Below are 18,101 nucleotides of genomic sequence, written 5' to 3' on the forward strand. Positions count from 1 at the left end.
TTAAAACTGTTCGGAAAATATTTTGCCTTTATACATAGAATTAAGACCGAAGTTAATTTTAGGAATTCAGATTTCTACTTATAAGACCTCCTTATTTTTTAAATAGCTTATTTGAAAGCATCTGCTGTAATATAACCATATGATTAAAACTGGGAAATATTTCTCATTTAATTTATGGACTGTTACCTCTCCTTATCTGAAAGTGTGAGCATAGTAATATACTTCAGATGCATGTTCTTGAAGCTGATTGTATTAACTGCAAGATGTTGTTTGCATGCAAAGTTTATTGTGAACATATTTAAGATTCATCAACTAATCTAAAGACTGAAATGTTGAAGACCCAATATTTGTAAAAATGGTTGGTGAGACTTCAGCATTCAATCAACATCACAAGTGTAATTGGCTTGACACTGCACATTTGCACCCCATGAGCACAGCACACTAATCCCATCTTGCAAATTTGTGCTCTTTGAAAGTCACAGGTGCTGTATTACCAACCCCACTGTGTCAAAAATCAAGAGAGAAATTTAAAAATCAAGTGATTTGGTATGTAAATCATGAGATGTTTTATTTTGATTCCCCTGTGCACCCTCCTCCCCCAGCTCTTCACACATGCGCCCTGAGCATCCCCACCAGCCCGCTGCAGCCCTGGGCTCAGTGCTGACCTGGCAGGGCTCCCTGTACCCCCCCACTCCCATAGCTGGGTCCCACCTGGGCTACGCTCCCTCCTGCGCTCCTAGGGACTTTGTGGTTGGTTCTGGCCCAGTTGGGGCCAGAAGAAAGCATTCCAAGATTTGAGAGTTCTATCGTGAGATCATGAGTCGGACTTAATTTTACTCAGAAATTGCCACTCCTGCAATAATTTTGCAAGAGTTGGCATTACTGCAGATGTGCATAATAGGATATGCTGCGCAAACATCTGTCTGCCTGGACAAAATCATGGCCTTATGCACAGGCTCTTATCTTCTTTTCCTATTTCCAAACACATTTTATTCCTACTTCTGGGACAGTTATGTGCGTAAGGTTCAGCAATGTGCTGCTTTCAGGACCTGAAGTAGTAGCCCTACAGGAGTAGTCTTTTTTTTGTTTGTTTGTTTGTTTTTGGTTTTTTGAGATGGTGGTTATACCAATTAGGCAGTGTTTAAGGCCAAAAGAGGTGGAATGTATGTAGAAGGCTGCTTGGGAGATTCTGAAGCTGATAAACAGGGTCCTTACACTAGCAGAAAACTTCTTTGGCTCCCTGACATTGTCAGTGACATTTACAATTAATTGCAGTGTTAGACTGAATGAGTTTTTATTGAAATATCACTAGCTCTTAGTAATTTATTTGGTAGTCATAGGCCCCAGAGAGACATTAAAATAAAGGTGCAGTGGGATCTGATATGGGATGCAAACAGTCATGCTTCCTGCCTTGCCACAGATGCATGGCAGGAGACATGGTTGTGAGATTCCACATCAGATCCTATGCTGTCATATCCTGGGCTCCTTCTGCACCAGCAAGTAGCAAGCTTGGCTCCCAGCAGCAGGAACATGCTATATGCTCCTGTGGTTGTGAGCCTCAGTCGGATGATCAGAGCTCCCAGCCTGGGGAGTGCACCATGCATGCCTGCAGCTGGGAACTCCAATCAGCTGGAGCACACAAGTCTTGAAAGGTTCCTGTATGCTTCAGGGGCTTGGCACTGGCAATACATTCAATTTAAGGCATGGTGGGAAGCAGCCATAAGTATTAGACATATTTTGTGTTATAATTTTGTGGCTTATTCCTTGTTTTATCATACTATGAATTGATTAAATGTGTGGCCAGGTCACTACTGGCAACTCAATTAACCGGTTGATCATGTCTTTAGTGTAATGTCTATTAGTCATAGAGACCATTCCTTGGTGAGAACAGCAGGACATGTGGTACACTGCATAACTGAGCTCCTATTTGTTCATAGTTTGAATGAGATATTTCCAATATATCTTTAAAGACCTCCCCTAGGTCTGTAATATTGGAAGCATCTTAGAAGCTGGCATCACATATAAACAGAAGATGAATTATGTGCTTCACTGAATGAAGTGGGACACAGACTCAAATCTATTCTTAGCATTGGCAAAAATTCACTGGTGATTGTTGAGAGAGTCAGTTTTGTGCTTTATTTTTCCCTTGAGGTTTTTAATCATAAGAGATGCTGCTCTTCTGTGCTGTTAGCAATGTGCAGCTAGTATGATGGTTACAGGTCAAGAATAGGAATAGTTTGAACTCCTTATTTTACCCCAGACCCCGGAGCAGTGTCGGAGTTAAGTTCTGTTGGGACATATCAGAGATGTGGGTTTTCTGGAAAATTTTGAATTGGAAAATTTTCCAATGCCCTAAATAAAGCATGATCTGATTTAGCATGTTTATTTGACTTATATTTAGTAAACAAAACTAAAAAAGTACCCCATGTTAATTTTATGCCCCAATATCCACAAGTATTTGAACTGAAATATTTGATTAGGAAAAAAAATAAATACGGCACACTTAATGTGGTTTAAATGTTATATTCAAACAAGTTCAAAGCTTTATGTGGAAAGAAATTATTTTTATTGGAATACTTGTAAAAATGTAAAGACAATACCCAATAGCATGTATTTCCCTTACATTGTTTGTTTAAATTTAAGAAGAAAAACAAAGGCACTGAAAACTGTTGACACACTAATTTTAGCACACCCAAAGAACTGTGCATGATATGCCATGCTTTGGTTTTGATTTGACCTGCGCAGCCAATTAGGTGAATTCATAACTTGATTTTTGGTTTGGATTATTATGCGAGCATATTTACCCTTTTGTTTACAAATCAGTAAAACATATATGTACTCTCTCTCGCACTTACTAGGGATAATTACCTGAAAAACATTAATTACGACTTTGAAACTGCCAAGTGTGCCTAATATTGTATTGGCATCCATTCATTTTTACTAATGAATTTTATGAAACAATGAATTTTTAGAAATGGAAAATTTTCACTCCACATCTCTGGGACATATTGTGTTGAACTATTGTGAGAAAAATAAGAAGAGTGATAAGCACACTTAGTAGTTGTAGGAGGATATTTTCCTACTTTCCTCAGACCTCTTATGTAGTATACAAAGAAAATTCAAGGGGCAAAATGGACAAAATATTAAAGAGAATCTTTCTGTCCTTTGTATGTAAATGCATCAATTTCACAGAAATAATTTATTTCTAAATCAGTCAAGGCTTTACTTGCATAAAACAAGAAAATATTTCCAATTTGTCATAGATACAGCGATTTGCTCAGCTAATGAACTGTGATAGGGCTTTTCTCCATTATTACAGATAACTTACTGTTGACAACAAAGTAGTAAGAGTCAGATGTCTGCTTGCTTCACAGAGTGATACATGAACAGAGACTGGGGCAACAATTTTTATTGTGCACAGCAGATAAGACTCTGTCTGCAATCTCTTAGAGGAAGAGATCTCTGCTTCAGTAGAATGTACACCGACAGAAACTGGTATATAACACCGAGGTATCCAGAGGTGCCATCCATATTTTGCTATAAGAAAGAGCAGTAGTGTAAGAGTAGCTGTGAAGGTCCAGAAATGATCTGAGAGGCAAGGGTTTCTTAGGGTGATACCTTTTATTGGATCCACTATGTAGTTTGTCCAAAGTTAGACAAGCTTTTGAATGCAAGGCATTCTTTCTCAGGCCTCTGATCGCAGAGAGCCAGGCACAACATAGTGAAAAACAGCAAATGGGGGGTGGTGGGGGAAGGGTCTGCTACCACTGAAAATTTCTCTCATCCTCTCCCCTCTGTTGTTTTTCACTATGCTGTGCCTGGCTTCCTGTGATTGGAGGCCTGAGGAAGAATAGCTTGCAATCAAAAGCTTGTCTAACTTTGGTCCAACTATGTAGTTGGTCCACTAAAAAATGTAACCCTAAAAATCCTTGCCTCAAGCACTAAATTTAGCTCTTTCTACATGCAAGTTTCCTAGACAGACTTTGGAATTTAGTTCAGAGCCCAGTGGAAAAAGATAAGGGAGAAAACCATTAGAGTAACTCCTCTCCTTTCAGTAATGACACAGGATTAAGGTGACTGTTGAAGTAGCTGTACATAACCAAGATCATATGATAGCATCAGATGAAGTGAACTCTTGCTCATCAAAGCTTATCCATCTAAATGATTCAGTTAGTTTGTAAGGTACATCTCTTCTCTGCCTTCTGCCTAACCAAAATCAGTGATGTTGGGCTTGTTTACTTAGATTATCTACTGCTAGAAGTGGTAAAAATGACAGAAGTTTAATCTCTCATTTTCAAGTAAGCAATACGATGTGGGTATCATAGAATAAGCAACTAGAAAAAGTGGAGATAGTTGTTACAATGGAACAATGAGAGGGGAAAATACACACCAGTAAAATGTACGTAGCCCTTCTAAAAAGTTCACAGCAGATTGTTTCCTGTGCGCAGCAGAGGTAAGTTATCAGAAGATTAGGCAGATCAGTTACCTCATGCAGATACAGGCAGTCCTCGACTTACAACTTTTTGTGTTACAACATTTCGCACTTACAACGTTTATAAATTGACACCCTGTTTCAACTTTCTGATGGCAGTTTCAACTTTACAATGCTTGAGACTCCTGAGACGACTTCAGCCAAGAACCCTTCAAAAGTCCAAACGAGCCCTTCAAAAAGTCCAGCAAAGTCACCTCAAAGAAGTCCTTCCAAATCAGTATGATTGCTATTTACAGTATAAATACATTAATATAGCTATATTATGCATCTATAACTGATTGAGTACAAACTTCTTGGTTATTCTTGGTGAAAATAGGGTATTGGGCCTTGGTTCAGGAACCAATCCCCCATTTATAACATTGCTTCTTATGGGAAAATCAATTCCAAGTTACAATGTTTTGACTTAAGATGCAGTTTTCAGGAACCAATTGTGTCGTGAGTCTGAAGACTGCCTGTATTTCACTGCAGATAGCTAGATATAGACAATAAACTAGGTTCACTTGAAAAAAATATTACCACGTTGGTACAATTTAGTTCAGACGCAACAAAATGATGGGAATCATTTTTGTCATGCTGACATGTAAACTAATAACCATCTACATGCATGCAGCTTAACCCAAATACTGAAGAAATGAAGTCATCACAGTATGTTTAAGTACATCCCACAAAAACTGTGAGCTATTTTCAGGATGACATTTAGACATACTGTGCATTATGCTTGCATTTCTACCTGACCAGAGTTGATTCCCAGGATCCAGGGGCTGATGAATTTCCATGTTCTCTCTCTCCAGTGGGTATCTAATTGCTGTTAGGGATCTTCTTCATCCCCAGAAGAAAATCCAAAAGGAGTATAATGCATATTGTTTATACATCATGAAATTAATGGCATAGAGAAATGTTATGAAGATAGGTAGCTTGCACTGCGTATAGTGTTATTTGAAACAATGACTTAATACCTTTGCCCCATGGAAGCCAATAGAATCCAGGGCCATAATAATTTCCTACTGCAAATAAACTGCAAGGTATTGCACCTGGGGAGGAAGGACCAGCAGCATGCCTACAGGCTGGGGAACTCCCTTCTTGTCAGTGCAGAGGCAGAAAAGGATCTTGGAGTCATTATTGATGCCAAAATGAATATGGGCCGACAGCATGGGGACGCAGTCAGGAAGGCCAACCGCACCTTGTCATGCATCCACAGATGCACCTCAAGCAGGTCTGAGGAGGTGATCCTTCCCCTCTATGCGACACTTGTCAGGCGCAGTTGGAGTACTGTGTCCAGTTCTGGGCGCCGCACTTCAGGAGGGATGTGGGCAACATGGAGAGGGTTCAGAGGAGGACCATTTGCATGATCAGGGGGCAGCAGGGCAGGCCCTATGAGGAGAGGCTACAAGATCTGAACCTGTTCAGCCTCCACAAGAGAAGGCTGAGGGGGGCTCTAGTAGCCGTTTACAAACTAGTCAGAGGGGACCAGCAGGCATTGGGGGAGTCCCTGTTCCCCTGAGCACTACCAGGAGTGACAAGAAATAACAGTCACAAGCTGGCAGAGGGTAGATTTAGGCTAGATTTCAGGAGGCGCTACTTCACGGTCAGGGTGGCTAGGATCTGGAACCAACTTCCAAGAGAAGTGGTGCTGGCTCCTACCCTGGGTGTCTTTAAGAGGAGGCTTGATGAACACCTTGTTGGGGTCATTTGACCCCAGTACTCTTTCCTGCCATGGCAGGGGGTTGGACTTGATGATCTGCTCAGGTCCCTTCCAACCCTACAAACAGACTATGAAACTATGAAACTGGTAGTTTGAAAAAAGATAAGAAAAAGAGGATAAAAATTGGATTTCTGCATTTTTCTTGCATGCAGAAAGTGGGTTAAAAAAGTGTCTGTACTTGACAGGGAGATTGCAACTTCAAAGTAGAATCTGTTGGGGAGTATGCGGTACATTAAAAATGGCATAAAGGGGAGTTTCAGATTTTGTACTTGCTCAACATTTCCTTGTTAATTTCATGTGATGTTATCATTACAGTTTCCTGTAAATGAATGCGGCTGTCTGCCTTTTTCAGAGTAGAATGCCCATGGTAGAGAGATTTAAAGCCATGACATGCAGCCCAATGCAGGCTGACAGGTCCCTAGTACAAGTTGCTGTGGATCAAAGAGCTTCCTTTTGCCTGCACCCCAGTGCGCAGGCAATCAGCTGCATGCAGGTTCGGGACTGGAGACCTCCGTAATCCACAGCTGCCTGTACTCTGGCACTCATGCAACCAGCTACATGCCCTGGTAAACACAGTGTGAACTGAAGAATTTTCTCCTAGATCCTAATAATTGTATGTCCTGTTATGCTAGACCTTGAACAACTGACATGACAGGATGCATGATTTGTTGGGGTCTGGGATAAAATTCCTTAGATCCTTTTTGACAGTTAATGTCTGTCAGGAGTTTTTGATGTAAACTCAGTAAATACATCAGAAGTTTCCAGCTGGAAATGTGGGAGTGAATATTCTTTAGCTGTTTGATTTGCAGTAAGAATAGTCTTGAGCTGAAGCCATCTCTTGGTGTGCTTTAAATCTGATTCTTGATTTAGCTCTGGCTTTAGAAAATATATCCTCACCTTTTAACTCAACAAACTCCTTTTTTAATGAACAAAGTATGATACACAATTACAGTTTAGACCTTTAGTTTATTTACATTTGACCAACTGCAAAACTACAAAGTATAGAAAAGAAAGACACCCTCAGCCTCATCATCTTAAAACAGCCAAGCACCCCAATGTTCTTGTCTAGAGAGAGGACTGTGAACATCACCATAATGAAAAATTAGCCATCTTAGTGTTTTATGAATTCTAGGTACTAGTAATATTTAGGACCAGATTCTCAGCTGCAACAAATTAGCATAGCTTTATTGACATGATTAAGAATCTCCCTTGGTTTTAGGATGGTCACACCATTTAGGATTTATGTCACTTTTGTGATATAAATCAAAGTATTTTCTGCACCATGAAATGAAGATATTTTAATAAAGATTTAAATATTTCAGGTATGCTAAATATATTCCTAGTTTTCCAAAATCTTAAAATTCTATCTTTCTTGTGGAAGAGTATGTTTTATGGGAACTCATTCAATGGATTTCATTAGAATTCCAGGGCTATTCAGTAGACTTCGCTTTTCTGGGTAGAATTTTAAGTGTTCAAGAACGTATGGTGAATGCCATTTCTGAAGCTATTAATTTTTCATTGAGTGACGTCAGATTAATTCTTTGCAGTCAAGTATATCAGAACTGATCTTAATTTAAATTTCTTTGTGTGTATAGCAGGGAAGGGTTTGTATTTCCAAAGACTGGAATTTAAGGCTTGGAACATTTTATCCTTGAAAACAGGGAAAAAAGCAGACACCAGTTGTTTTAGCCTCAAGACTCCTGCAAAACTTGAGATGTTTGCATGGGACACTTCATTTTATTGAAAGGGAAGGTGTGGTGTAGTGGGGTTCAAGCAGGGCTATGAGTCGGAACTCCTTGGTTTTGCTCCAGTAATTGAAATCCTTTTTGGGAAAGTCATTTAATCTTCCTGTGCCTAGTGATAGCAACTAGGGCACTGAAATGCTTTGTGTACTGGTGCTAAAAGGTACCATGTAAACACAAAGTATAATTGATGCTTTCTTTCATTGAGCATACAGTAGCATCTCCCCTTACGATTATAATTTGTTAATAAAATTCCATATGAAGATGTAGGGGGGTAAAACATCTCTTTTTAAACTACTTTCCCTCCTTAAGCACTGCAAGTGAAAATAGTTGTTTTAATTGGTATCTGCTTTTTGCACAATGCACAGAAATGAAGTCTGGGGGAACCTGAGGTAGATTAAAACTTTGATCTGCTTTAAAGCCACTTTTAAAAGTTCCCTGAATTCTCTTGGGCACTTCTAACTTCCGTCTGACCTTTTTATATGCACCCATTCTGTTGGCTTTTCCTGAGGGGCAACTATTTTGTACTTTATAGTAAAAGCAGTTCATCAGATAGAAGTCAGGAGAGCAGCTGTCTAAGAGGAAAAAGTAGCCTTTGACATTGACACTTTGGAAATAGCAAGGTATAGGAATTTAATATATCACTGGAGAATGTTATTAAGCTATGAAAATACAGTATCTCTTTTTTAATTACAATACATTCAGCCTCTAGATTGTAGCTATTTTTCTCTAACAAAAATGTAAAGAAATTACTAGTTAAATAATTGTTAAAATCAGTCCAAAAAAGAAGAGCTGAAGTAGCAAGGAAAATGGTATATCTATTTAAAATATTACTGTCCTGGTTAGATACAGTAGTTCAGAGCAAGACGCTTACACACTTAAAATTTCTGGTGGCATTATTTTATACTCCTATATAATGTATATTAAAGGGATAATCTACGTGTTCTTTATCAAGACTTTGTATCTAAATTTGTATATAAATGACTGAAAGCCACAACCTTAACATGGCAGCCTCATTTGGACTTTTTATATTCCAAAATTTGGGGCTTAGCTTCCCGCTTCCAGCTTCCTGCTGGATCTGTTTTGATCCAGAGTTTTGATGTGGTCAGTCTGAGGAAGGAACCATCTAGGATTAGATCTGAAGTGAAATTATCCCCAAATTTGAGGTCTGTTTATAAGATGGGATTTGTTTCTATTTTACATGCTTCTGCTTCAAAATTGTATATTTAAGCACTTGTTTACACACAGAAATTGACAAAAGTAACTTATCTGCCCATGTCATACAGTTAGTTATTTTACAATATTAATCCAGAATTTTTACTTTAATGTGGTATGTTTACACGGGAAGCTGTTTTCTGCAGTAGCTCTTGGGGTGAATTTTCCCATGTAGACAACCCCTAAGTGCTTTCTGTTCATTTTAAATAAGGAGTAGACGAACAAGTAGACAGTATTGTTGGAAGATTTTGTATACTGTACTGCTCTTATTAATTTGCAGGTTGACTATTTGCTGGATTCATTTTTAATTTCTTTTTAATTTTCTGTAATTATTTTGCAGACCTGTAAACATTTTGCTTGTGTGTTTCCTAAACTACATGCCAGGACTGTAGGGTTTTCTTCAACTCAGTGATCGTCTGCTGGAGTTGGGGAGGTGTTGACTGATGGCAAAGCAATGCACTGATCAGTACCCTCCAAACAGCTACAGAAGTACATTACTGCAAGGCTCATCTCCAAAGGCATAGGCATTTGTGCAAAGCCTCTCATGGCATTGTAGAGCTACATAGTGACACAAAAAACTTTTAAATCAACTTTGGTGTCTTAAGACTTCACCCTAAAAAGATGGCTAATTTTTATGCTCATAACAGTGAATCGCAGAGTCCAATGTTATGAGCTATTTTTACTTCTTGGTGTCAAGTTCAAGTGCCTCAAGGACCTCTTCTGATCCTCTGTAATTCCCCATAAACAGTCTCCCTGCAATGCAAAGTTGTGAATCCTTTTAACCATTTGGTCAGCACAATAATTATCCCTTATCAACCATGGTTGATGTTCTCATGGTTGGAATCTCATTCGTATAGCAAGGTTGTATCTTCACTATTACAAAATAAAACCTTGCTAGCTTTATAATGTAAACACCTAACCTGATTTAAACCCTTTAGAAGTCAATGGAAATCTTTCCATTGTATGGTTTAGTGCTCATTGCAGAAGACTCACAGGGATGACTTTATTGTTCCTCATGTTTGTAGGGTCGGACCCCCAAACAGAATAAAAAATTATCTCTGTAATTTCCAAAACTTAAAACTATTAAGTTGCTTGTTATTGACTTATGATTTATTTAGCGTCCAGCCCTGCACCAAAGTTCTCAAACAATGTGCATTGCACAGGTGCCTTGCAACAGTGTTGATATGTTGTATGCTAGTAGGGTAACTACTACAAGCTTAAGGAGTAATCAAGTGAGAGATGCTGGAGTGCAAAGAATTTATGAGAACTTACATTATTAAATTGCCAGTTAATATAGTGAATTGAACCTGAAGGCTTTGAAGTTAGAGAGGAAAATTGAGTATGAGCAGCATCAGACATTCTTGGTTGTTTTCTTTGTTTCCCACTGGACATGAGAAGAAGGACTGAGCCCTCCCTCTTTCCCTCCCCCATAGGCTCTTTCCTACACCCCATCTTATTCAGTCTGATCAAAGTACAATGGTTGTGCAGTTTCTGCTTACCTAATGTTAACTGATAAGCGGTAACATTTTCTGTATGGCTTAGTCTCATACAACTGCTTATGTAAGCAATTGTGAAAGAAGAAAAAGGAAGACAAGAAGCTAATGCTTCTGTGTGTCATCTCCCCTATTAATATCTATGTGCTTAAAGAAACCAGTGCAATAATATGGGCACTTCATTCAGTGTTCCAAGTCCGCACACATAACTGTTTACCATTTCTTACACAACTGTTTATTTTACTTACCTTCATGGAAGGAGATATAAACTAGTCTTTCTTCAAACTCTTGAACGTGTCTGAAATTATTAACCATTTCCAGGGGTTTAGGATCGTCAAGTTGTGTGCAGTACAGGGCTGTTTCTAATGCCAGCAGCTAAGAACAGAGCACTCAGTTCAGTATACAGGGAAAGCAATGCAGGTGTATTTAGACATGACATTGGAAATCATTTGGTAAGGAGTGTTTGCACAGAGATCAGCAGAATTGGTGGGATATTTTATGCAGTAGTTTGAGTGTGCTGTGTGAGCCTAAATGCAGTGTGTAAATGTGACTTCAGCTGTCCAACAAGCTGTTTTTTATTATGTATGCGTTTGTGAATTTAAATGAATTCATATTAGATCAAATGTAGAAAGGGTAATTGTTGTTTCATGGTGGGCATTTGCATCCTTTTTGTTCTTTTCCTTTTTTCTAACGTCCGAACTCTCTGCCTGCCTTAACTGATGAACGATTGAAAGTGTTCGTTATATCCCCAATAAAATGTGGATGAGTGGAACTGCTTTTAAGCATGTAGATACATGCTGTTATTTCCCTCTTAATTTATTGGTGGCCCACCTCAGAGGCAAACATCTTTCTCTTTTTTTCTAAGATGTACAGAGACTAGATGTGGGGAAGAGCCAAGATAGCTTTTGTGAAATAACCCTCCCCTAGTTAGACTTCAGGTTTTAGAAACAAAATCTAACCCAGAAGTTGTTCAGAACTGGGTCCTATTTTATTTAAACCATTGCAGTTCAAGGCTCCAATAAGCAGTTCCATGTATGGCGTATGCCTAAAAAGGCACAAAATGGGAATAGCAGTTTACAGAAGAAACTTGTAAGGACTAAGTGGAGACAAAAAGTAAGCACATGAGCTTACTATGATTTCCAAATAGATATCTCTTTTTGTGCCTGCTTAACTATGGGAACATTTTTTTAATCTATGATTGCCTTTTTTAAAACACTATGGGTGCATCCAGATGAGCACGCACATGCAGTATGCAGCACCACAGACAGGTCTGCAGTGCTCCACCCCCACCCCGCATGCACTGCACAGGCGATCCCCACGCTGCTAATTTGCAGCCTGGCAGGGCGGAGGAGGGTGGTGGGTTGATGGCAGGAGATCCTGGTGTCAAAAAAAAACCCTGCACCTAAAAAAATAAATAAGCGGGGTGGTGCATGTGCTGCCTGAAACTAGAGACTGGCTAGCCAAAGCCATGCTCCGGCTGCCGGCCAGGCTCCTTGCTGCAGGATCACTGCAGCTGCAGCCCCCCTGGAGGCTCCCAGGACCCCAGGTAAGTATGCTGGGGCAAGCCCAGGTGCTCGTCCCAGCCTCCCCTAGCCCAGCCCAGGTAATGTCCTGTGCGCGAGAGCACTGCCTGCATGGGGGTTCACCGGGGACAAGAAGCAGCACACCTTGTCCACTGCTCTTTGTCCCCAGGGAAATGTATGTTCCCTCTTGTTGGGATGTGCCCTATTAAGATAGCATGCTTCTGGTTTTCAGATGAACTACCAAATAGTGTAGGACAATTGAACTTAAGATATCCCAGTGATTTACAGCCCCAAATTTATGGCCCCCAAAGCAGAGATCCTATTAAAATGAGACTGAAAAACTGTCATTTAACATGTTTATTCTAGATAATACCGCAACAACAGTATTTGCATTTGCAGTCCCTTGACCCTTGCACATCAACTATAAACAAATAAGAAAATTACTTAGGCTGTGATCTTGTTTGCATTCAGAGGATTAAGTTGAATAATTGTATCTTTTAGTATTATAATAGAAAATTTCTTATTTACGTACATTAGTAAACCTCAAACATGAAATCTATTTGGTAGCATTTAATTTAGCTCTAGACTCTAGATTACACTGCCAGGCTAAATAAAATACTGTTTGGTTTAAATTTACCTGTTCTTCTGAAATGTATACAGGATGTCGGAAAACGGTCCAAAGAACACTAGGGTAACAAGGAGGAGTGGTCAGGGATCCTTCATAGCGATAATACTCATTCAGTTGTTTGGGAAGCAGTTCTTGGATGTTGAAACCTGGGACTTGAGCCTTCTGGCCTGAAAGAGAGCATCCTTGTAAATACTGTATTTTTAATATATACATCTCAGCACTAACTGCATCACCCTAACATGCTACTGGGCTGCACTGCCTTGTTGACTCTCAGCATAGGTGAAGCCCTGTGAGGCAAATTTATTTTTCAGGAAGTTTTTTAATTTCAAATATATCTGATGTACTCTAATACATGTTAGCCTCAATTTAATCTAGAAATGTAGTTAATTAAACATCTTCCAAATCTGGCGTTACATGTTAAATACTAAGCCAGAATTCTAATTAGTGAGAGAACTTGCTTTTCCCTTTAGAGTGCATTCTTTTCATGCAATTAAGCATGGAATTATCCAACACATTTCCTTATAAGTAGTGCAGGCAGTCACCCAACATTAGGGTTTTAGAGGACTAAATTGTTAATGTTTTCTGCTGCTCATTATGGTTTGAGTGTTGTTACTGGTAGAATGAAGAGTTTCTTCTTAACCTGATGTTACTCATCTCTTCCACATTGTCTTGCACTTTATTATATGCTCCAACACTAGTTTTTAAAAAGATATGTGGATGAAAATATTGTGAAATCTGACCACTTATTGGGATTGAACACACCAATATTTAGTATTTGCATGCAGTCAGCCATCTGAATATTTAACTAAGGCTCTGTTAACGAAAGTAATAGTACATGCAAGAAATAGGGCCTCGTAATGATCCATATGATGCTAATGTATGTAAGTGTCTGTCAAGCTAGATTTAGAGTCCGCTGAAGAGGAGAGCACTGTGTTTGGCATTCTTCTGAGACAGTTTCATGGAAGCTTGCTTTGGACTTGTTCATTGTTTCCTAACATTTAAGGATGTCCATTTCAACCAAGGTTGATATTTTTGTTGTTGTTTTTGTTACCTTCAGCCACTGTTGATCCTTTGGACACTGTAGCCACTCACCTTTGTATTTCACGTTCTGGAAATGACTGAAGATCTTTTCATATGATGGATTGAATGGACCTATCTGTAACAGAGACAGGAGATGTTCAAGTACTTGGAGTACTGTGTGTATAAATTCTGTAGCAGCTGATGTCAACATTTGATTAACAACTTTATCTTTTGATGAAACTTTCCCAAAAGACACATACTTATTTGATAACGCACACTGATATAGCCCTTTACATGAGAAATTAACTGTCTTTTGGAATTGTTTTGTTTTGTCTTTTCATGTTAATACTCTCACAATAGAACAACAAACTAGACGTATTGGATCTGCCTTTTCATATTACCCAATATTAAATTGTCATTTGTCTGCAAAGAGACTACAGGATTGGTTCCCTAGTGCAAATAGCTTTTTTGAAGATATTACATTTTCTTATTCTGTGTCTTCTGCCTTATGTGGGCCATTTCTGCACAGAACACCAAGGATAGCTACTCGGATAAAATAAATACTGTATTTTCTCACGTGCTTCAGGCACCTTGTTCTTATTCTTCAGCATCACTCGCTCTCTCCTTGCAAACTCTTCAGTATGGCTTTAACCCTGTCACAGTTGCTGCTGAATTTGCAGCAGCTCTTGGCTGCTTTGTCCTTAGCTTAACTGTTTAGCCAGTTTGGCAGTGGCTGTGATGGGTTACAGCTTGAGTGGCATAATTTGCAAGGATAGTGAGTGACCAGCAGCCTCTCCTCCATGCAGCCTAAGAAGGGAAGGAAAGGGAAAGCAGCACAGCCCAGCAGCGATTACAGCAACTGCATACCTCTTCTGATGCGGAAATCAGCTTCCTTACTTAGAACAGGCACCCCAGTTTTGGAAGCCTGATTTTTGGGGAAAGGGTGTGTGTGATACACAAGTAAATACAGGAAGTGAAATGAGTGTGCGTAAGTTGAAGTTCATAAAACTATGTGAATGCTCACATACAGGAGCAAAGAGGTGTAGCTCAATGTCCCCATCTAAACCGCATTCTCTGTAGGTATGTCTATGTTGGGAGTGTGACTGTAGTACATGTAGCTATACCTAAACTAACTGTAACATGGCTGGCTTGGATAGCAGTGAAGCTCCCGACAGCTGCTAGAGCTGATCAATGCCTGTTTTATGTGTTCTTGAGAGCTAGTACTCAGCAACTCATCTGGCAACCAGACACATTAAATATGTGTATTTCGTTTAACTGTGAAAGCTACTATGTGGCTTATTTTCATCAGACAAAAAAGAGAATATTGTTAAATATAGAGATGTGCTCGTTGATTTTATTTATTTATTTATTTATTTAAGCAGCATCATGCAATTAGTAATTTGTACAGAAAACAGAAGCCTAGACTCTTTCTTACCCTTAAAATGATGTGCTGTACTATCATACTGTGCACAGCTGTTTTGATTTCACTTTGTATAGTAACCCAAATGCACTGAAATTTAGCACATCTGTTGTCTAATTCCTAGACCTGCTCAGAAATCAGATGAAGTAATATGCAGTATAATTAGAAATTTCTGGACCATCTCTAGAGTGTTTGCCTGTTCCCTTGAACCAGAGCTGAGTGAACATCATGAATTTAGCTCTGTTCTTCTTTGTAAAATGTCCCCAAGCAGGTAGGTGTTTCCTCAAACATTTTTTGTTTGTGATCTGATCATCAACAATTTGATTATTCCACACTCAGCATCTTAGAATTGTGAACTGTATTTATTAGTCCTTTTTGCTTGTATGTGATTTATATATGACCAATATATAATATTGTTTTTCTTTTCTGATTTACATTACCAACTCTGGAGGAGAACTTAGGGAACCCTTTTTTGCTTTGAAACTTTAACAGAGAGGGAGAAGGTTAAGCAGGAAAACGGTATTCTTAAAAACATCCCTTTTATTTTCTAGTCCATGAAAGCTTTTCTTGAAAAAAATAGACTTCTGTAAAATACTCCTGGTCAAATTTTGTATAGAATTTTTAATAGAAAATTGGATTTTGAATGAAAGGAAAAGTTTTGCAGAAGGTATCTGTGCTTCTTAACCATTTTGTAGTTTTTGATGGCAGTTTTTAAAGTTTTAAGGTGTAGATTTTTTGACTGTGTTAATTTTTTGCAGGAAAAAATCCCGTCAGTTTTACTGTACAGTTCATTGGCCCAATTCCGAGTTTAATTTTCTGTTTCGTCTCACAAAGTAATTCTATACATACCTAGGGCATAGTTTCAAGAGATTCCATCAGAACACTGGTTCATTTAATTGCTCATTGTCACACCTCAGTAATGGGATTTGGAAGCTGGTCCCTCTGTCAGGTTGAAAAATCTACATTTTTTGTCTGTAATTTTGTGTCATTATAAGAATCACTGATGCACAGTACCCCTGAAGTGCTAGATGCCACTTGTGTGGTCAGGTACAAATCTCAGGTAATTATTTGTAGCAAGATTCTGCCCACCCTTGTCCCCTTGTTATGTTGAGAAGTGTTCCATGCCATATGTACTGACCGCCTTCAGTGCTATTTGAGAATATCCAAATGTGCAAGTCTGAATTCGATTTTGTACTATAACTTAAGAGGCTTGTCTGCTCTTTAGTTTGTAGAAGACAAATTTCAAAGGGTTGAGCATGCCTGCAGCTAATTTTTAAAATGTGAGAGAATATTCAACACTTATTTTTCAGCATGTACTGAGTTTGCAGGGATGTGAGTGAGGGCACTGTCTAGCCCTGTATTTTGTTGGTGGGTGCAATGGCAAAGGGACACCACTGATCCAGACACACCAGCACTGATGGGGCTCCCAATCGAGTTTTTAAATCTCTGTCCCAGAACAAGGCATGCCTTTTACCTCAATGAAGATAGCCAAAACTGCGAATCCATCTGATTTATCCATTGCTGCTGTTACATCATGATATTTTTCGGAGTTATAATGTACGATATGTAGCTACAAAGAAGGAGAAATAACAGCATTATAACTTCTGGGTAGTAATAACTCTTCTGTTTTATCGACTAATTGAAGCAAGAGCTTTAAATATGACGAGATAAGGCCTTTTGCCCACAAGAACCTGTTCCCCTGGCAGAGGCAGGTGCAAGGGGGAGAGAAACAGGCACTGACATAATGTTCCTTTCTCCTCTTTCTCCTCATGTTTGACAGGGATACCCTTTGCAGCACAAGAAGTAGGGCTGTAGCAGGTGTTCCTTTGCCCAGTACTTACCACAGCAGTCAAGGAATACTTGCTTGGCTGAGCAAGGTGGTCTTTTGCACAGAGTCCTCTGCTGGAGTGGTTTTGATGGACATCAGAGTAGTGAATATCTAATTAAGATGCATAGTACAGTTTGCCCCTCTAAGCATTGTTATTTTTAGGCTGTATATGCTCTACAGATACCACTGCATAATTTACACCTGGGGCATATTTTCAAACTTTTCTTTGCAGCCGTTATAATTCTGTATCAGAATCTTAGCTTGCAATTAATCACTAAGTGCAAAAGCTGGTGCTCTAGACTACTGCTTTGGGGCCAAGATACACAGAGGATAGACATTAAGATTGGCTATGAAAAGACAGGCATTTCAAAATAATTCCAGGAGAACTTGATTAGTGTTCTTGCAGGCTCACTATTCAGTGGCATAAAAATTCACTCTGACTTCTTACTGTTCTTTTAATGAAGCCAAAAGCAAATGGTGCATAGTTTTTCATAGGTTTCATAGACATTCAGGCTGGAAGGGACCCCAGAGGATCATTGAGTCCAGCGCCCTGCCCAGGGGCAGGAAGTCAGCAGGGATCATAGGATCCCAGCAAGATAAACATCCAAAAGTGTCTTGAAGCCATTCAAAGTGGGTGCTTGAACCACCTCCGGTGGCAGTCTATTCCAAACCTTGGGGGCTTGGACAGTAAAGAAGTTCTTCCTTATGTCCAGCCTGAAACAGTCGCAGAGGAGTTTGTGACCATTTGACCTTGTCATCCCTTGGGGCTCTCTGGTGAACAGACATTCCCCCAGATCCTGATGCACACCCCTTATGTACTTATAGGCTGCCACCAAGTCACCCTTGAGCCTGCGCTTCTCCAGGCTGAAGAGTCCCATGCCTCTCTGCCTCTCCTCATAAGGCCTGCTCTCTTGACCTCTAATCATGCACGTGGCTCTCCTCTGGACTCTCTCAAGCTTCTCCACAACTTTTCTAAAGTGTGGAGCCCAGAATTGGATGCAGTACTCCAGCTGTGGCCTCACCAAGGCTGAGTAAATC

At 39.5% G+C, this 18,101-nt stretch overlaps 1 protein-coding gene across 9 annotated transcripts in view; it reads right to left on the reverse strand.

Moving 5' to 3' along the window:
* CA12 (carbonic anhydrase 12) overlaps positions 1-18,101 on the reverse strand; it is a 62,004-nt gene that overhangs the window by 8,834 nt on the left and 35,069 nt on the right. For 8 of the 9 annotated variants that reach the window (XM_019504381.1, XM_019504380.1, XM_019504377.1 and 5 more), the window contains exons 5-8: positions 16,710-16,805; positions 13,888-13,951; positions 12,805-12,962; positions 10,893-11,019 (exon numbers count right to left, since the gene is read on the reverse strand). In XM_019504381.1, coding sequence (XP_019359926.1) covers positions 10,893-11,019; positions 12,805-12,962; positions 13,888-13,951; positions 16,710-16,805 — 445 coding nt within the window. Of the gene's footprint in view, positions 1-4,681; positions 5,312-10,892; positions 11,020-12,804; positions 12,963-13,887; positions 13,952-16,709; positions 16,806-18,101 lie in introns of those variants that run through there. The other variant, XM_019504384.1, reaches the window with a different exon arrangement.

Source organism: Gavialis gangeticus, unplaced genomic scaffold (genome assembly GCF_001723915.1).
Source record: "Gavialis gangeticus isolate Ggan-Ray unplaced genomic scaffold, GavGan_comp1, whole genome shotgun sequence".
In the NCBI taxonomy this organism is placed as follows: Eukaryota; Metazoa; Chordata; order Crocodylia; family Gavialidae; genus Gavialis; species Gavialis gangeticus.